General features: G+C 40.4%; 1 protein-coding gene and 1 long non-coding RNA gene across 10 annotated transcripts in view; one reads left to right on the forward strand and one right to left on the reverse strand.

The window, feature by feature from the left end:
* LOC137000523 (uncharacterized) overlaps positions 1-1,877 on the forward strand; it is a 94,708-nt gene extending 92,831 nt beyond the window's left edge. Inside the window, exon 3 of the long non-coding RNA XR_010890784.1 lies at positions 1,508-1,877. This is a non-coding gene — a long non-coding RNA (uncharacterized lncRNA). The remainder of the gene's footprint in view (positions 1-1,507) is intronic.
* The window catches only part of GluRIB (Glutamate receptor IB), a 219,046-nt gene that overhangs the window by 78,878 nt on the left and 118,401 nt on the right, over positions 1-21,767 (reverse strand). For all 9 annotated transcript variants that reach the window (XR_001101659.2, XM_067357086.1, XM_067357057.1 and 6 more), the window contains one exon: positions 19,624-19,776. Coding sequence is in view for 8 of the 9 variants with exons in the window: in XM_067357086.1 (XP_067213187.1) it covers positions 19,624-19,776 (153 nt within the window). In the remaining variant the exon portion in view is untranslated. The remainder of the gene's footprint in view (positions 1-19,623; positions 19,777-21,767) is intronic.

Here is a 21,767-nt window from a genome sequence, read left to right on the forward strand (position 1 = left end):
GGCGCGATACGAAATATACGGCAGCTAGGGTCGAGGAAGTTTTAGAGAGAATCCATAGGGAGATGGTATATCGAAAAACGATTAAGAATAACCAAAGCAGGCGAGTATGAGCCAGCCGTAAATTTTCCCAGCAGGATTTGTTCCATTAAATGTGGGGATTATTATTATCGAGGAATATTCAGGATTTCGGTCGGTTGATCGATCGTGTCGTATTATGCTTACAATGACAGGAGTCCCACGGCACTGCATCAACTAAACTAACGCTATCATGGTTTAATTCGATTTTAATTGTTGCGTTGCAATATCTGTAATCCGTCTTGATGGTACGCTTGATAAGGGATATTTCTCTTCACGGATTCGTAGAGCTTCAGATAAGTAAATGGTATTCAAAATATTTGACTATACTTTCAATCGAATCGTTTACGCCAATTTTGTGTAAAATATTGCAAAAATATTGCTGAATATTAAACTAAAGATATTAAACTGAAAGGATGAGAAATTGAATCAGATCCAACGGTGATTTTGTCATCGTTCAGCAAACATTTTTTTTCCCGCCTGCAGAAGAGGTAACAAAGCAAAAACTTGCATCGCGTGCACAGAGAGCAATATCGTTACGCGCAGCTCGGTAATCAGCATCGATTGATTCTTGTCGCATTCGAATGCATGCAATGCCGATTTTAATTTTGCGCGTTTCTGAGTCAGGCGTCGAAGAAAAGAAGTCGCGTCGGCATGAGGGTTAAGGGCGAAGGTGGAGAAAAAGTGTCGCGATATTTTATGGGAGAAACTCTTCGTCCTTTCCCGCCTTAAAGCCGCCTTTCACGTCTTTTTTTTCCCCTCTTTCAATGGCTTCACTCTCTCCCTCGCACTCGACTATGTCTCTCCGTTGCTGTTTCTTTTTTTCTCCCTTTCTCTTATCCTCTTTCTCTCTCGACCCCTCGCCTTCTCCGTCGCCGCCCTCGAAAGCTCTTTCTGCTCCAGATATTCGGGCCGGGAGAGAGGGTGGTCTCGGGCGGTTGTAGGTGGTTTGTGAATTACGAGACGTCGCGGAGAGAACGCGAATAGCGTGGAAATTGTACCGAAGCGATAATCCAACGTTCGGAATGTACGTAGTTACCGCATACACGGTGATATACATGCGCACGTTCGCCAAGTGTAAGAAGATTATAACTCGCGCGTAGGTGAAAACAAACGACTCGAAGGTACACATGTAATACATTTTAAGTCGCGTAATAGAATCGCGGACGCGCATATTGCCGCTCACGACTGCCGTTTTGATTTAAGCGTACACCTAAATCAAATCACTCGAAATGTAAGCAGCCTGTGCAAGTACGGTGGTCTTTAATTAATAGCCGAACTTAATCATTGTAAAGGAGGAAACCATTATCGACAGCGTGTCTGCGTTAGCATTCGACTCGTACGTAAGCTTTACGTAAGGAGTTTATAACATACATATAAAGGATATATACATATAAATATATACATATATAAATGGATATATGTGTTGCAGATGTATTACTGGTGTACGAGAAGCTGTCATACGCAACACGATCGGGAAATAAGGGAATATCGCACCAAACATCAAGCATATGTGAGTACTTCAAACTATTTTTACGGAAATGCGGATGAATTTATAGACATTAATAAAAACATCTCATAGCTATACAAGAATGTACATTAAAGTTTGCTCAACTTCGGAGCGCAAGAAAAAATTTTTTTTTTGTATAGTGTCTTATATTATCTCCTTCGTAAAAGAAATTTTTCGTGGAAATTATTGCCCATAAAGTTTCATTCTGCTGTGTCTTCCAAATAAGAGTAGCAAATATGAAACGATATTAAAAAAAAAAAAAAAAAAAAAAAAAGATAAAAGATAATGCGTACAGATAGGTATATACGTATCTATATTTTATACATAGCAACCAAATGCAACGTGAACGGGAAAAGAAGAGGCGGGCGCGATCGATCGCGTAAGATAAAGGTACACGTAACTTTGAAAGATCTGGAAAAGTCGCGTCAAAGTTTGTACGTCGCATTTCAATACTTCTTATCCGGCGAAAGAAGCAAAAAATTCCGGACACGCTTCAGCCAGCGCTTTTTTGACGTCCAAGTTTGCCGTACGCCGCGGAGAGAGGGGCAGGTTCATCTTGGAAACGCATTTCCGGTCGAGCCGACAACCCTTCGACCTTTCTTGCTAAAACTTGGACATTCTGTCCCTCGTTTTGGGAAGACCGAATTCCAGCGAAAACTTTTCGTCGGTGTCGCGGTAAATGCGAAACTTTTTCGCTTGTTTCTCCAGACAAGGGATTCGCGTCGTTGGACTTGACGTTCATGTCCGCCGTACGTTACAATACACGATATAGAAACGGTTAAGGTTTTTAGCCGTCACAATAGCCGTTTGTGATCAATGTGTCGCACTGTACGTGACGTATAAGCTTCTACAGCAAATTCTGAACGTTGTGGGGTCATTATAAAAAATCGTAGGATTTATTTAGGATTTATTACAGCCATTTAATAAATGAGAAGAAATTTAGGAATATATATCATTTTAAATATATTTAACCCTCCAGCAGCGAACAACGTGGAAACCGCGTTCAAACGCGTGATAAAGGCGATAATCGTGTCTCTCGCATAATAGCTGTAATTAATGAATATAATTTGAGACTTTTTTTATATTTATTTATTATTCTTTTTGTGTTTGCCAACCTCATATTCCACGAAAATTCTAAATAAGAAATAAAATTTATCCACGTTTTCAAACAGAAAAATAAAAAAGTTGTCTGCGACTGGAGGATTACTTATAATTTTTTTACGTCTGTGACTTGATATTTTATATATATATTACTGTATGAACAAAGTGGGCCTTAAAATGTCTCATACTAGTTTTTCGCTTAGACAGAAACTCCACTTCCGGCAACTTTGTTTCAACTATAACGTGGTATGTTTGAGAACTTTGACACGCGATAAAATGCGAAAGTTAAGTAATGTAAATAGTAAGTTTCGTCTGAACTGTAATTTAATATCTAATTGGAAAAAAAGAGTTGAACAGTCTTGCAATTTGTTTTTTTTTCTAAACTTAGACTATTTGTACGCAACGTAAAAGATGAAAAAAAAAGAGTGGATTAAATTAATTTAGGATAACGCTGTCTCGTTTATCATTCGTTGCACCGTTGTTCAACATTTTCAATTTATAAAATGAAGAAATCTGCGACGCAAATATATGTTATGGGCGTAAATAAGCAATTGCGCAATAATTCGCATTAAATCGGGAACTGTTATAAACTTTTAATCATAGCGAATGACATTTTGCTTTCGAAATACTACGCGACCCGCCTCCCCTTCGTCCCTGCTGAAACTTGAATGTCCCGCTCGACGTCGCGGTAGAACCGAATTCCAGGGAAAACTTTGCGTCGGCGTCGCCGTAAATGCAGAACTTCCCCGTTCATTTCCATAAAGCCAGTGCCACGTCACTTAACCTCGGGGAGGTATATATATTTAGGTGCACACGTGGTACGTACATACGCGTTTATATATGTGTATCGCATCGCCGTCTCCCGTGTCGCGTTTGTCTTCATTCGAACCGGTAGGTACGACGGGAAAAAATGGTGCGGCAAATGAGTGGAAAAATGGCCGAGAAAATGGTCGTCTTGGCGATTACCGGTAAGAGGAATAAATCGCACGGGAGCAAGCGCGCGCACGGATCGGTCGAATTCCGTTAATTTTTTCGTGGATAAAAACGTGCACTCTCCCCGTGAGAGATCGTCTCTTATCGTTTGGTGTCTCGTGCATTATATATTTCACATATTCGTTTAAGCACCCGACTATAGCGAAAAGCTTTCGCGCTGCTTGATAACGTCGCTATTAATAACGCATTATTAATAGCGATCGCCAGTATTAATGTTCATTTATTTTTATATATTTTTGTACATTTTATTATTTTATAGTTCTACATAATTTCCGAAAAAAATTATTGATTTTATAAAAACGTGTAGTACATCCTCGACATACTTTATTCCGTCGTATTTTATTCTATTAAACGCAACATCACGGTCGACGAAATCGAGGGCTGCATTATAGACGACGTTGATTGTAGATCGTGAGTGCTGGTTACGTTGGCAAATTTTCTTAATACATGACACACGATCCAATCCACGTTGACGGGAAACGCGCCATTATAACGAGAGATAGAATTGACGTATGGAGCTGTGATACCGTGACAGATGAGATACGTACGGGCCGGCGTCGGTATGAAATAATTTTTTCCAATTTTTCATGAAGCAAACGTTCGATTCGGCCGGGACGATAAGGACCCCCGCATAAATCGCGCTGCAAGAGCGAGGCCGCGTTATCGAACCAGCGGCAGTATGGCCGAACGCGAGCGCGAGCCCCTGATAAAGTTCTGTCATTTTTATCAGGGAGTCGCTCGCAGGTTCGTTAAAAAAAAACGAGTTGCCGGGTCAGACTCGTCAGGGCGGATTATCAGGACGAAGCCGGCTTTGCGACGGCCGCGCGATTATCCGCGCGACGACAAAGCGCGGCGCAAATCTCATTTTAGAAAGTCGCGCGCGACGAGTGTCAAGCGCTCTTCCGCGGCGCGTCCCGATAAATTACAACGCCGCACCGATCAATCCCTTTGTTTCGGTTGCTTCGTTTACAGTGCGCACCGCGGCTAACGAGGACGGAAATAAAACCGCCCCGATTCCCGCGAGTCTAATTTCATTGTCGCGTGGACGCGTGGAACTGCATTTCGCGTTTATTTGGTTCGATAACGCGACACTCCTCCGAAGGGATATTCAATGTTTTTATCGGCAATCCGACGAAAAGCAACGATCTACGATAAAAGGTGTATTAATTCAGCGTTTGCTGTAACAAGAAAATAAATTACTTTTTTATAGAAAATTATTATTTCAAAAATTTCGTTAACAATTGTTCCGGCATTATTAATTGATAATTAATGGTATCAAAACTTTCCTACATGCACTAATCATTTTTTTAATACTATATACATATATGTGTGTATACTGACAGCATGTTTCAACAAATATCATTATTTCCTTTTGTTCCTGCCGCCTAGCAACGACCATAGAAACGACGTCTGACTAACAGTTTGAGTGACATATTACGAAATTTCGCATTAATTAACAACACCCTCCGTCAGCCTCGTCGTTAGCATAGAGGACCGCTCATAAATTAACGAAACAATTAGCCTTAACGCGCCGTCGTCGGAATCTTATGAAAATGCAGGACAAAACGCTTCCCTGGTTTCACACGACTTCCGCGGTATTCGCGTTACGGTGGTCTCCAGCAAATTCCGCCTGCAGAAACGGTCGGGAGGATGGAGAGGGCGAAACTGGCCAGGATTACCGGGCCGCGGGTGACGACGGAAGGCCAAGGCGGGAGTAAGAGAGGGAAAACGCGGGAGTGAGTGAGGGTCGAACATTAGAATTCATGCGGAGACATTTGCGGTCCGGCTCCTAACGACCGGGTGTAAAAAGCCGGTCGAAGCCGCGAAGTGGAAGTCAAAGCAGGTCGCACGGAGACAGTTGGACGAAGGGAGAAGGACGAAAATGATGGGGGCATGGTTATGCGGAATGAATAAAAAATGATATGTTTGAAGGAAAGGAAAACGAGAGGGAAACGCGGAATCGCGCACCCGTTACACTAGTGACGAATCGCGCGACAATATCATCGCGAGTCGAACGAGTGATTCTTTCAAACTTCTGGATTTTTTTAGAATTTTTTTCCCAACAATTCTTGCATTTTACATCGGTTATTCGTACAATCAAAAAATTGTATGAATAATATGTAAACTGACGTGACATTTATAAAAATACATTTTTAACCCAAAAATCTTTGGAAACTTTTTGTTAGATATCTTTAGATGTAAAAAGCAATAAAAATATAATTATATTTACAATGTTTAATGATAATTATAACTATTTTAAATGGCTCTGAATTTATAATATTGCAATTGCTCATCAAAAGCTCGTCTGACCAGTTGCTTTTATTACTACTGTCAAATTTGGTAACAATTATGTCTCAACATACATACTAAATAAATTAATTAATACAAATTTATATATATTTTTTATACATTTAAACAATTTTTCAGATAAAGCATGCAAACAATAAAAATGTAATTGTATCCGCAATATTTAATAATAATCATAATATTTTTATAATTACATATCAAACATTATAATTATGTATCAAAAGCTTGCTGACCAATTGTTTCTACTACAACGTTTAAATTTTGTAATATAGCAATTGCTTAACATATATGCTAAATAAATTAATGAATGCAAATTTATATTTGAAAAATTTTAATTACCCTCGTCGTTTACTCGAACTTTTTAATATTATTATAATTTCAAAGCACATTTTAAAATTGCAGGCAATTGATTTCAAAAGTTGAGAACAAAAAGTTTAATTATTAGAAACCACTTTGCGTTTAAATGCAGTAATAATGATGCTAATGAAGTTAAATACTAATGACGCACACAATAATGGAAAAAGATAATAACTGATTATACAGAATAAATAAATAGTACATTATATAATGCATGGTGCGATTATACAAATGACATGGAAAGTGAATGAAAACTGTGAATAAACGTAACATCGTGTAAATACATATAGATTGAATATCAAAGCGATCAATTTGACTGACACATATGACACTTCAAAGATTTCATTTATTAATTAAACGATAGCGCGACTGACAGATAAAAGAGTTAAAAAGTACAGTCGTGAAAAAAGATGACGTATAGTATGAATAAAAGATTACGTAGTTGAAGCGTTTGCAGTTTTAACGCGCAGTCATATCATTGGAAAATGTAATGCGATGTGACCATCGGAAGTGGCTTACCTTTTCAATAGAAATATGTTATATTTTAAAATTATTTGGTTATTATTTCATCAATGATTGTTGTCTAAAATGACTTTTTCAGCTAACGAGCGAAGAGTGCGAAATACTGTTCGCAAAACGTGAAAATCGAGAAAGGGGAAATGTGCTACATAAATTCACCAATACATTGAATTCGAACTGACAAATGTGCACGTACAATAATATCAGAAGCAATTACATCAATTATCACGAGCTCGCAAAATCGAAAAGCGAAATTAGATATCAAAATGGAATTGCACTTTAACCAGATTATTATTTCCATGTCGCGTTTAGATGCTACGTTTAGACACTACATTTTCCAAAATTACATCCATTAGTCAAGCGCAACCGGCAAGACTCCACTCGGATGTGCAATTTTTCAACGACGACCTTGCTGTAACAAGATTTGTTTATTTGCGAATAACGCGAAAGTAAAACGGATGTGACGAAACATCCGTCAAGCTGGGCGGAAAAATGGACGCGCGCGCGCGGTGTAGCTGTAGTGTTCGCGGCGAGCGTGGAAAATGAGGACAGCCAGAATATAATATAGGCGGTATCCGAGAAGGAGATGGAAATGTACCTATACCTATTTATCCGTGGAACGAACTCTGGACAGAAGTTATACGAGGGGACGAGCGACGGATAGAAGTTATACGAGCTTGCGCCGAGTTAAGGACGAGCTTGAACTTTCCCTAGTCGGAATGCGCTTCGGCCTGGGTCGCGGGGAGCTCGAGCTCGTTAGGTATATCCGCGCTAGTAAGTACCTACGATTGCATGGAATCCAAATAAGGATAGAGACTGAGGATACAATTGCAAAATCCGTCCCATTGTAGGGTATATTCTACCTTTTCACGACGTTGCACGTTCTCCGACGATGCTGATGGCACTCGTGACTAATCCACCATATTGTTGAATCGTCGTTTTTGCGTTATTAAAAGTACAACGGGCTAGTTATAAAAATAACAGATAGAATAATGAGCAAATAAAACAAATTGAACTTATAATTAATAACAAATAGAAATTAGTTATTTGGGCCTTATTAATCAACCAATTATCAATTTGATTATGATAGCTATGCAAGCCCAAAGCCAGGTGTTATGTGCTCTTAAATTAATAAAACGAATTTAAAATCGCAGACGTTTCGGCACATTTATTGTGACCATCCTCAGAACTTATAATAATTCTGAATTATGTAGATACTCGCATGTGCGCATTTGTGATCTAATAATTATTGAAATTTGAAAAATTGACTAGTGTTGCTAAAACTACTAATTTCACAATCGCATAATTTTTGTGTAAATTTATATACTTTCCGCAGTCTTGTTTGAACGATCGCGGCTTCGCTACATGCTTCAATGAGTTATTTTGAAGTATGTCGAAGAAGTAGAAGAATTCTGACAAAGGAACTGAAATTCGAGTCTCCTGTCACAAGAAGCCACGCTTTGTGCGAAACGCCTTCTAATTCTGGCGACAAGAGTTCCTACCGATCCCCCTTCCGGTTGCCGTAGCCATCCCGCTGTAATTAATGTACCACGGCACTCCCACCATCGAAGGGAGGATCAATTTTAAGTTTAACAAACGAGCTTGTAACGCCGCAGACAGTGAAGACCGACCCTCGCCGCTCTCGTTAACTTTCGCACCGCGTTATAATCATAAATTGGCCAGTGAGACGGCAATATGCCGGATTATCGATGATTAGCCGTGGAGCGTGGAGCTACTTTTCCTCGGCCTTCGATCGATCGAGCCTAAATGATTAGAGTGCTTTTGAGCGGCGACTCTTTCACACTTCTGAATCTAATAATATTCCAAGGAATATTATACGTTAGAAAAGGTTTTATGAAATCTGCTCGCGAGATATTTATGTATCTAGAGAAAGATTTTAATGTATGAAAATCCACAGTTTGTAAGAAATTTATGTAATAAATCTCTTATATTTACCAAAAAGTATATGTTTGTTAATTACATTTTAATTTCTGTTATGTTAATTACAATTTAATTTCTCCGAATTCTTATTTCGCGTTTTATCATTTTGTAGAATATTCGAGCGATTTACATCTGTTTATTCGAGAAAATTCCGAGATACGATATTACAGCATGGTTGTATTCTCGAGGAGGAAACAGTGCTACGCTGCGTCAACCAAAGTTATTATGTCTGCTTTCTTTGTTGCTACGAACGTTTAACTCGTTGAAGTCGGCAGGCGAGCAAAGTACCGAGTATAATTCACTCCGTTTGATTTATTTCGTCCGATTTATCTTGTTTGCATGGTTTTTTCCTCTTTTTTTTTTACTGACTTGCTCCGCGCGCGCGTAGTAATATCGCGAAAAAGATCACAAGAACTCCGGCGAACGTCAAACAACCTTTTCGGGTCTTAAAATAGATTTCTCTGCGCATTAATGTAGTAAATTATAAACGTTTCTGTCCGTTCGCGTTGCGTCCTTTTGGCGAATGTTTCGCGAAAATGTTATACCAATGCACAGTTTGAGGATAAAAGGCGTTTTATGTTAGTTGCGCCGACGAGCGACCAAACTCAATATATTACCGAGAATGAAAGCATACGTGCACCTGGCACGTGTATATGCGCCTACTCTTGAATGAAATCATCTCCTATCACGACGCACTTTTCCGACAACTGACAAGCATTTTCATACCATTCAACACGAAGTTCTCGGTAAAGAGGGTTCCAAAGAGAAGAGCTTTTGGTAAAACGCGCTTCAGACGAGTAGAGAGAGAGAAAGAGAGAGAGAGAGAGAGAGAGAGAGAGAGAGAGAGAGAGAGAGAGAGAGAGAGAGAGAGAGGTTTTGGTAAAAACTTTTTTCCCCCGATGAAATTGAAAAGCTCGTCGCTTGGCGGAATAAATGTCGATAAAAATTATTTCTCTTCATAGACTGGCGATCGACCTTTTTACGTCAACGCGTTCGATTTCTGAACTTCGCTTTAATCAGAATTGCGTGAGCTCTGCTCCTCAAAGACGAACGCGAGACCGCTTTTCGATCTGGCGATTATTAATACCGATGAAAATTGATCACCCGGTGCGGGGGCACTTTTCAATCATCAATATTAATTAGCCCGTAAAACCGCGCACAAATTAAGAAAGTTCGTCGAACAAGAAGGAAGGAGGAAAAGGAAGAAAGGGGAAAGAAGCGGGAACGGGAAGGGAAGAAAAAGAGTCGGATTGCGAAGATTGTGAGCACGAGACGCCGCTTGATTGCCTCCCTAATCGTTGTTGCTCAGTTTGCCTGTAAATCCTTATCCGGATCGAACTTGAAATTTTTCTTACGGATACCACTATTTCCCACTTATTCGCGAACGAAGGCGTCGAACGCTCGAACGAGTTGTCGGGACTAATCAACGATTTCGTGTTCCTTCGTGCGGCGACGGCGGGGGACAATTATTCATCGGAGATAAAGTGGATATCCGTGTTATCGAAGTTGGGAGAATTCTTGCTCATCGTCACGCGCGACTGCCTTCCTAATTTCAACGAGTCGATCGACCTTGTTACTTTCAATCTTAATTCAAATTTCGAGAAATATCGCGGTTCTTAGTGATATTTGCTTCGTGGATTTTAATACTTAATTCTGCGATCGTGGGATTATTCAACGTCGTTCAACTTTGACCCACTTTTTTAACCTCGCGCAACATATATTAATCTTCCATCGATTTGTAAAGTTCACGTCGAGAGGGTCGAGAAGTACCATAACGCGCCTTTCAATTACTTCGGAGAACTTAATTATTCGTTCCGCCACGCCGATTACCCTCATTCAATCATCGACATTTACGGCGTCGCGGTGCAGCGCGGCTGAGGGATTATCTGCCGGTCTCCGATAAGATACTTCCCGGCCGATTTTTCTTCGCTTTTGCACCCAATCTGCAGTTCTTATCGATTTCTTATTACTTAGGGAACGGTTTCTCCCGTTTCCGCCGGTCGTTTCTTGCGCCTCGCGTGACTTTCGAGGGTGTTGGAACCCCCGGGGTGTCGTTACTCGCACGTTCGCGCTCTCCGCCGTCTCCTCTGCCCCTTCTCTCGCTCTCTCTCTCTCTCTCTCTCTCTCTCTCTCTCTCACTCGCTCTCTCTGCTCGTTCTCCTTGTTAATCTCTGACGAAGGTACTAAGACGGTATTTGCCGTTGTCAGCACATTGGCATGATCGACTTGTCTTCGCTGACGATGAACTCATTAGCGTTGTACTACTTTCATATATATCTTGGCGTTTTCGCACATTTCACGCAATTCCGATACATCATGTACGCTAATTGTTACAATTAATTAAATATCAGAGCGTTAATAGCAGATATTACCGTAATGTTCTCATATAAAGAAGATGAGCGTTAAATCCGCTAATCTGTAGAAGCGGAAGTCGATCGAAATTTGTTTCGTAATATTATCGCGACGCCTTTGTCGGTGTTACACATGTTGCAGAATTAACAGTAGTTTATTATACCGCTGCGAATACCAGTGGAAATTAATTATTTCGCATGCTATAGCGTTGAATCGTCGATTAATTAAGCGTCGCTACTGAATTAAACCCGTTTTCAAGCGCGCAATTAATCGCACGTATCATAGCGTAAATTAGCAAGCGCAAAGTTATCAATTATCAATCAACACGTTATTATCAATCAAGCGTTATTACACTGCGGGACAAGAAACGAGCGCGCGTACAACGAAGCGTCGTTCCGTATATTTCGAGGTATACGGAGGTTAATCGTTGTCCAACACACAGCCAACAGGTTTGAGCACGAACGGGGGTCTGAATGCGACGCGGAACAGCAGAAGGGACAAGCGATCGGAAATAATTCCTCGAAGGCAGCGCAGCTGCAACGGGCGGGATTCCGAAGTGAGAACGACGTTGGTCTCGAGGTGGCTCGCCGCGAAAGTTTTAAATGGCTGAAGGAGGGAGAAGGGAGAGGGAGGGGAGCACAGCAAAGATTCGCGGCGTCTCCCAATCTAATTCGAAAGTTTTAAATCGAAAGCGTAATGACCTGGCGTTTGTGCCTTCGGCGGAGCGCTGCGACGCGAGAGCGTCGTTCGCATGGGGCCGATTTACACGCGCGCGCCGCGTAACATCACGACCAAGTTAACGCACAAACGGTGAAACAAAATCCGCAATATCTCCACTTTTCACAAGCCGCATAATTCACTAATTGAAACGCAAAACCCGATTATTACGGAAAGTATATTTTCAAAGTCCTGATTACAGCGTAATTACGCGTGCAATCGCATAAAGAATAAATCATGTTATTTCAGCAGTACATCACTAATTCCATACATCTGGCTATTTACAAAACACAAATATAAATATTTTGCGTGATACGATACAAGTATTTGTGCAGCGTTTAAATTATATTTGCGTTTCCGTCTGCATAACTTTTACGTGTTTATAAATCTGATGCATTTCGCATCTGTAAATATAATTAATTTGTTTCGAAATCCTTTTTTAAGTTACGTGACGTATTTTTCATGCGCTTTCACATTTACATGGTCCGAAATCTGTTGAACAAATATTCGATATGGATTTTCTTGAAACTTGAGTGTTTTGTGCACTTTGCGCGTAGAAACTTCAGAAATGCTCTCTCCGCGACGTGCGTAGACTGCCACGGTTATTCTTGCGGATATATTCGAACATTAAGGGCGTCTTAATTTACACTGATGAGCTTCGATAACTCGCGCAAGAAATTAGATAAGATTAATCTCTAAGTGGCGCATGACAGATGTGATATACGAGTGCAAAACTATGCCCGAGTCAATTTCAGCTAAAATTGGAGCCGCGTCGGGCGGATTCTCAAACTACAGAATAATATACGTTTGCATATTGCGTGTCTGCGCGGGTAACTTTGAATGGGCCCTTAACCTGGACAGTCAAGCCACACCATGTCCCTTTCTGTGAGAAATGACAATCGGAAATGACGCGTTCCCAGCTACCCAGAAGCTTGTCTGTTCCCTCGGTGGGAACAAATAGCGCTTCTCCGCGAGTTTACGGAGTTTTCGTGATATCATCGTCACCAAGTAACAGTGTGGCTAAACATTTTCCGTTTATCTCGAAAACTAACAGAGCCAACTCCAGCTAAGGTATAATTCACGTGGTTATTTTGGTAACATCCTATAGTGCTAAATAATGTAAATATTTTTTTTTTTTTTTTTTTTTTGGTGTAATTTCTCTTTCTCTCCCGTGGGATAATTACTCGATTAGTATTCGCTCGTAAACACTTTAAAAATAAATGATACAAATTTGAAACACACGTTTGCTTTCTAATGCTAATACTCTCCCGAATGACGAGAGTTAATGTACTGCGTAGAATAATGCGCGGTTTTAAGAATCAGCTGTTAAAATCGCCCGTTTCTCAGCGCCACCCTGTACTTTTTATTTTACACGGCGTGATATTTCTCTGTGACGCGCAGAGGCCTTTTCACACGCCTTCTATTCCTGCACTGTACTCGAGTAACTCGTCAGTTTAGACGGCTTTTATGGCGAACGGTTTCCCGGCGATACTGCGTGAAAAATATTCTTCTGCATGAACAGGGAACTCCTCTGAGAGACATTACCATTACCACTCATCTGGTTACTCGAGAACCGGAGAATCCCCTCATCTGTCGTTGTCGCCAGGCTAAGTCGCGAGGAATGAAACATTTCTGCGGCAGGTATATGCAATATATTCATTAAATAAGTAAAATGATGCAGATCTGTGAAAGTAGACACGGAATAAAATGCGGGAAGAGATAGGAGGATGTTTGCGAGTAAATTATTCGCGAAATATTTGAAAATAAATCTGAATGTATGCACGCGCACGATACATATCTAGCTTTCTTGGATATGCATATGATATTTATATCTCTCGAATATTTTTATCTTACAGAAACTCAAATTAAATTTAATCATTGAATAATCATTGAATAAAACTTTGTGATGAATTTTATTTCGTTGAAAATTGTTTACTTGTTTATTAATGATTAAAACACGTAAATATTTCTCTAAATATTCAACTTCAGAAATAAATACTTATTGACGCTTCTCAATATTCTATTATAAAGCCGCGTGTGGGATATTGAAATGCGCAAATTAGATGCAAAATGATACACATACGCAAAACATATGCGTGTGTGTAACAGTGCAACCAAGTTAATGATGTTTGATTCAAATTGTTAATTATGGAGTCCATGCAGCAAGGTTTAAAGATTACGTACATAAAGTTTACCGTAACTACAGCGGCGTCGTGAAAAGAAAGTTTTCCGCCGTCTTGGAACTTTCGCGGCATCCTGCTCGCATTTTATAATAAAGATACACTCTTCGCCGACGCGACGACTCCTCATCGACCTCGCTTTTCGTCGACCTCGCCATGTTTGCCGAAGTAATGCATACTTTTGGATAAACCGCGCGGGAATTGAACACAGCATCGCACCTGACGTTCCGTAGAACTCGACGGAAATGACGTCAATTGGTAGAAGAAAATGTCATTTTCTTAAGCGGCGATTGACGACATTGCTAGGCTTATCTCGGAATTCTTAAAGTTGAAAATATCACGTTCAAAGATTAAGAGACTTGTGAGTCTTCAACAAACAAAAGAAGGAGAAAGAGAAAGAAAACAGAATATCTGCGTTTTACTCAACTTTACATATTAAGGATATTATTTTTTAGAATGTACATTTTTTATAATATAATTTTTTAGAGTGTTAATTGAAAATTTTAATTACATCGGACAAACAGCATTATGATAATAAAAATGCAAGATATAATTTTCATATTTTTATGATGCAGTATAAATGAGTGAATTGTTATTCCCGTATATTTCTCTATCTATCTTTATCCTGACATAATCCTCGGAGGAATTCAATTCTATTTGTCTCAACTTCGAAGTAGTTTAGATCGAAGCTTCTAAACATAAATAAACGGTAAGATATGTAACCAAAACCAGACAACAGCATTTACTCATAATCTATATTTTAATATTATAGAATAATAAAATAGTATTTTGCACTAATTGTGAGAATTTGATAAACATAGAAATTTAAATGCGCCATTTTTACTGTTACGGTTTATGATAAGATTATTTATAAATCATGCCGTGTGCATATGAATACAAAATACTTGTAATTAAAATTTATTACATGTAATTTCATAATAACAAGTGGATATTTGTAGAGTGATTATTACGCAAATTTCATTCAACATAGTCTCGTTTCTCATTCAGTAGAGAACATAAATATCTCTTCTAGCAATTACTTAAATTACATTTTAATTAAAATGATAACACATGACTTGTGCTTGGGTTAGTGAATGTGTAAACATTGTAACCACCATTATCTTTCATCCTCGTCACTCACGTCCGTGCGAACCAATGTTTACATTTGGATTTGCCATGCGGCAGTATAATCGTGGGATTTATCTCGCGTCTGGTTTTGGATAAAAGGATCGAATATTTTCAATATTATGTCAAGAGCGAATGAGGTAAATATACAGAGCACATATTATTAGAAAAATTGCAGGATATTTTTTTTAAACGTGCGCTTCTTTAGTATTAAAATACTTGCAATATATATTTAAAGTAAAAATGAAACATTAATATAATTAAATCGATTCAACTCAAAGTGACTTGTTGTACGAATCCAACGAGTTTCAATCATGCATATCTCATTAATATTTATACTAACAAAATTATAGGCTTATATACCGGTTTATATAAATGGATTTGCATGTTTAGTGCAAATTCATAATCAATCTCATACTTCGAGCTTGATGTAACGAGAGTTACGTATGTTATATATTGATCCATCGAAATCAATATCTCGTAATACATATCTGGTTATCATTTCGCAAATTAACCGTATTAAGTAGCGAACACTAATATAGATACACGTACAAGCCTCATGATAACAAGAGATCTTGTAACAAAATTATTCTCTGAAAGACATAATATGTCAAAATCTGAATCATTTTTATTTGTATATTAATTTCGCATTTCAATTTTAGAATACGATAGGCGAATATCATAAAATAAAATATGATTCAACATAAACGCAACCAAACATCGCGAGAGAAAAAAAGGATTCTAAACGGCTAAATCAATATAAAAGAAAGCAGTGCGGCGCTGGTTGCCCGTAAATGTAGATTGTAAATTTGTAATCGTCGTCGACTTTCGCCTACCTCGACGACGGGCCGATGTTTGCCTTGAGATAAACCACGCGGGAATAGAACCCTGGGATTCATCTCGCGTCTGGTTCAGGATACGAGAAGAAGGGCGCGAAAGCGTGGAATAGGAGGAGAAGGTGAGCGACGAGGTGCGCGGAAGGGTGTAGGGAAAAAAGGCGGGAAATACCCTCGGGAGCCCTCGGCAGATTTATGCCGGCCCTGGCTGGCTGGTTGGCTCGCCGGCGCCCCGTATACATTCATCCCTCTCTCCGGCGAGAGGATGAACACGCGGGGCGACGGGATGTTACTCTTCACCTCCCTGCCCCCCGTGGGCCAAAGGATCTTGCAGGATATTATACGATATGCACCGAAAGTTGATAGATGGCTATTACGTTCCGCTAAGACGAGCGTACCCACGCCGCGAAAATTCTCTCCCTCAGGATTCTCGCTTCTACCCCATGTGATTTCTCAACGGAAAAAACTTCCCCGCCCGGCGTTACGTCGTCGTCGTCATCCGCAATAATTTTCGGTTCCCGCGATGACGACCCTTCCGAAATCCCGTCGGGGACCAACTTCTCGTGCGCGATAACTTCGGAGGGAACGTTATTGAAAATATTAAAGAGCAGATTTATCTAACGATATTCTCTCTCTTCGATATTTTAGACTTATCCCACGAATTCGTTCTGCATCCGCTTGATATTTCGCGGTGTTCGCGCCTTGCGTTACAATAAGAAATTATTGATATCCCCGTGCGTGCGTTTCGATATGGATAGAAAGTGATGTTATATATGGAATATTCCGTTTTTCTGATGGCGCCTGCTTCACTCGACGCCTTTCTTTTTTATCGGGCTTCGCACGTAATGCGTGACGAATATGAATGAAGTGTATTGAAATGAAGATACGTGTGCCTGCGCGTGGTGAAGGGAGATGGTCCAGTTTCATAATAATTTTCGCTGTCCGTTATTTCCTAGGCAAAGCTATAGTTCCATCATGTCTGCTTAAAATTGAATAAATGTTATGAAAAAGGAAAGAATATATGGGGAGTCTTTTACGGTAATACTATGTGCGGTAGATCGCTTTTTTTTTCAGACCGTTTTTTTTTTTTTTTTTTTTTCAGAGCTCTCTTTATCCTGCTTCATTCTGCAATGACATTTGCTATTCAGTAACTCGTGCCACGCATGACGGATAATTAATAACCGTCGATTCATCCAACGAATATCAAATGTATTAAATGTAAATCTCTTTGATCATATTCGCGTGGATACTATCGGAGAACTTTCCAATATATTAATTCCAAATTTCTGCAACCTAATTATTATATTATTATTTTATAGATATTATTACGCAATTAACGCATTCAATCAACTTGCGGGATTTTATTGCTCCCAATAATGTGGATATCAAGCACAGATAATGTTGTAAACATTGTGGAAAAAAGAATTTTTTTTTTTTTTCACCATAGTTTGCTAAAGGAAAAGCCACTCCCATCGTCTTAGCGAACCAAAACATTAAGTGGGACGCAACTTGACAATGGATTTGCCGGGCAGAAAGCAGTCTCACTGTAGGATTATAACAGGGTCTTGATCCGGGTGAACCGACCAACGTTAATACAATTAACGGAGCTTTCCTAAGTACCGTAACACGGCCTCCCTGCCCCTTGGACTTGGCCCAAATATTCGCATTGCTGCGACGAATCCGTGATGAAGCAACTTGTCGGTGAATTCTGTTCACGAATTCTTGGGTTAATAGAATCGCAACGCTTACCACATTGCTGTCATAAGCACGGCGGAGGGAATACTAATTTATCTTTGCATTATATTTGAATTATTATCGTAAATAAAAAATTAGCCAAAATCCGATTTTATCGCAATCTCCTCCGTGTTTGCAAAAAAATGGAAGAATATTATGCGTAAGATATATTGTGGTTTCGTCAATTTGTTGAGGATATATATACGAGTGTATATATATAAACGTGCGTTTGCACCGAACGAGTTCAAACGCGTCGCCTTACAATCGTAAAATCTCTTTGTAGTGCGGCGCAATAACTGCGAATTCGCCGATGATAGGAGACACCGATATCTTTGGCACCCGAGTGCCCTTTGTCTTTCTACCCGCTTACGGTTCAGAACGGATTCCGAACAACTTCAAAGCTGGAGACCGATGTAGCTCGATTGGACCGACGCCCCTTGGTTAAAAGCCATCAAACGGTTTCGGGGTAAGCCGGTCGATCACCTCTTTCGAATTTCGGATATATGAGACAAGTGACAAAGTGAGAAACTACAGCAATGAATTTCGAAGGGAAAGAGTTTCCGGATAATTTGAGGGCAGTCGCAAGCGAGGACTTCGAAGCGACATGTAACACAATCTATGGCAAAGGTATCCGAGAAACAAAATCTATTTGATCAAATTATCTATAAATAATTTACGATACTTGTTTGTATTATTATGATGATTCTCAATTATGATGATAACTACAAATTTGGTAAATATTAGTGGAACGACAGAATTGAGTATCTTGCAATGTTAAGAAAAATGATACGCATTATATCTTCATTACGAATGTTGTCCGTGATAACTTTTATCGTGAAAATTCACGCCTGCTACACTTCAACGTAAATCAGGATAAGTGACATGTAATGGCTCTTCGGATAATTCCGGAACTTCTCACACCATTGAGTGCTGGATGGCACCATTGAGAGCAAGCGAATGTCGAATCACGTAGTAACATAACAATGAGACAATTCCACTAACTTAATCGCATGATTGAACAGAGTTTAATCACAAAATTGCGACCGATCAACGAACCCGGTTGAATTCGTATTCCACAAAATCTCTATGTTATCGGAAGGGATTTTACGAGTAGTCTCGAAACCTCGGAGGGAATTAAATAAAAAATGTATTCCGCAATTTATATTTCTGTCGCTACAAGTGAGCCCCGCAACTGACCCACGAAAACTGACCCATCGATACTAATTCGACCGACTTGTGCGAGGAGCGCGCTTTCTCAGGAAGCAAGCGATCGCGAAGCAAGACTTCGGCTCTCTCTATCGTTCGCACGTGCCTCACACCGCCGGAAAATGGAAGCGTTTCGCCTCCGAGGTGGCGAGATTAGTATCTGTGGCGCTATAGAAACGAAACGTTACTTATTTCATATCCGACACAGACCGCCGCGGCGTATTCAATGGCGCGGAGATGTCACGCTTCCGGCACATACGCGCCTCAGCATTGTTGATAAGTCACCGTGCCTGACACCGGTGCAGATATCGCGAACAAAACGCGAAATCGATTTCCACCCTCGTGAGACAGAAACGAAATTCCGCGCTACAGACGTTTCAGACACTTTAAATGTAGTTGTGAAAAATTGTCGGTACAGTCCGGGGGAATATTCGCGATGGAATTCGATTCACTCGATTTCAAAACGACCGGCGAGACGCAAGCGAGGCGACGATCGACGTTTGAAGATGTCTATGAAATATTTAACGGCCTCTGTGCGAATGTCTATTATTCAGTTTCCCGAGTACGTCGTCGACGTGTGCGGATCTCTCCAATTCTCCTGAAGAAGAATGTTACACGCGGCGCGATACGTGAGTTAAATAACGATTTTGTATAGAAGGAGAATACTCACTGAGGCGGGAGAGCTTGTAGGCATCCGCGGTATTAATTACATCCACGAAGGCTTGCAGCTCAAACTTGCGGGTCGTAATATTCTGGTTGTGGTTCATCATCGCGAACTTGAAGGCGGATTGTACTTCGTCGGTGCCTTGCTCAAAAATGGCACCTGAAAGCAGAAGATAACAAAGCTGGTTAAACACTGCCGTTTGCACAGCAATACTAATTCTACACATATTAAAATTCGGAATAATATTTACAAGAATAATATCGTAAATGAATGCAATAAAATAAACATAAAAGACATTTTGTGCAAAGTGCATATACTGAAGCGAAAGGTCGCGCATGCATTTCCCGACTAGTTGTGGAAACTTCGAAAACGTAGAATTCATGAAATTAGCGAATGTCGCGGGGAAATGCGATTATACTGCCGTCGTGAAATCGGATGTGATAATCCGACGCGACACCCTGTATCGGATGTCTGATGTGTGGCGCTCCGCTTACTACTGGCTCACATACGACGCAGTGGTACGAGCCCAGCGTCTGCTCAGGCAGCGTCTGCATGGGAGGCCTGCGTAATTACGCCGATCCATTCGGCGTTAATAGTCGGTAATACGTACCAATATTAATGCTATCGCTCGTCATGTAATTTACCGTAAACCTACTACATATCCGATAACCCGGCGAATCTATTTCTCCGTGTTTGATAAGACGTCGCGCGACTGTTATTCTAGAGATAGTCAAATGCGAAGTGAAATTTTTGTAGAAATGTCCGTGAATCCCGATGAAAATATTGACGTCGTCGCTGTAAAAATAATATGGCTACACGCATTTATCAAGCTATTTATTTCACGTCAAATGTATCGCATATTCCAGATGCCGCTGTCGATGAAGTGATCGATGATACGCTAACACGGTATGCGTCGTATAATCGAGTAACTGTCAGCGCTGAATACTGCACTTTGTGTCTTCGTTATTCCGAGCATCCGGCGTTACCATTAATATCTGGCTAGAAAGCTCTGGTCGCGCGAAAGAAAGAAAGAGAGAGAGGGAGAGGGAGAGAGAGAGAGAGAGAGAGAGAGAGAGAGAGAGAGAGAGAGAGAGAGAGCACGCTGATTTTCGTATAATAAAATGTACACTTCTCTAAGTTAGTCGCGAATGCAGCGAGGGAGCGACGAAGAACGGGCAATCGTGCGAATTGACAAACTTGTATCGAAATAATTTTCGTTACGACTTTCCAAGTTGTAACGCCGAACGTCGCCGTGCCCGGGAGCTGTTTTTCTCCGCCCGTGCAATGAGAGAACTTTTCACGCGGCGAATAAGATACGCTCCGAAGTGTTACACGATATTATAGCGCCCCTTTTCTCGTTTCATTTCTTCCCGCTTCCGCCTGCCTTGCCCTGTCTGCCTGCCTGCCTGCCTGCCCGCGCTTGTCTGTCCGCCTACTCGCCTGCCTGCTTGTATACCCGTCACACGTGGATTTTTCTTTGCTTTCATGAGAGCATCTAATTTCGTAGTTTCGCACCGCGCCTCGCGAAATATCAGTGGAAAGTTCGAAACAAAGTAGTATTACGATCCGCCCGGAATCCCGGCCGACAGTAAACTGGAAGTGGACAGGATATCGCGGTCGGCAACGCCGCGCGACGTAATTTTATATTTTAGAGGCGAGCGCGGAGATATTGCTTCACGCGTAATCCATACAGTTATTAACTCTTCGGCATTATACGCGATGCGGACAATGCGCTGGACAAAGAATAATTCTTCCCGCGAAAATTACACTGTTAGCCGCGCAGACGACAAACATTTCCGTCCTTTGTCCTTTGGTTATAAAAGTGGTTATGAAGAGATGGACAATAGATGTAGAATATTAATATGAATAATCAACTTATATCCTATTTGCTTATACTCCGTGCTTAAAGGATATTCCACGAGCAGAATGATATGATAAAAAAAGAAAAGCGGATTTGCTGAATATTTGAAGCAATTGACTGAATGAGTTTGCGATATTATTGCATATCTTTTATTAAATCGTACTTTTTTATACCGATAAATTGATATTACGGCGCAGTAGAGTTCCAATTAAAATTGTTGCTATTAAATACAGGATATTGATTTTGCCGAGTGAGATATCCGGCTCCGCGTATCTCGTTGTATCTGCGA

Source organism: Linepithema humile, chromosome 1 (assembly GCF_040581485.1).
Source record: "Linepithema humile isolate Giens D197 chromosome 1, Lhum_UNIL_v1.0, whole genome shotgun sequence".
Taxonomy (NCBI): Eukaryota; Metazoa; Arthropoda; class Insecta; order Hymenoptera; family Formicidae; genus Linepithema; species Linepithema humile.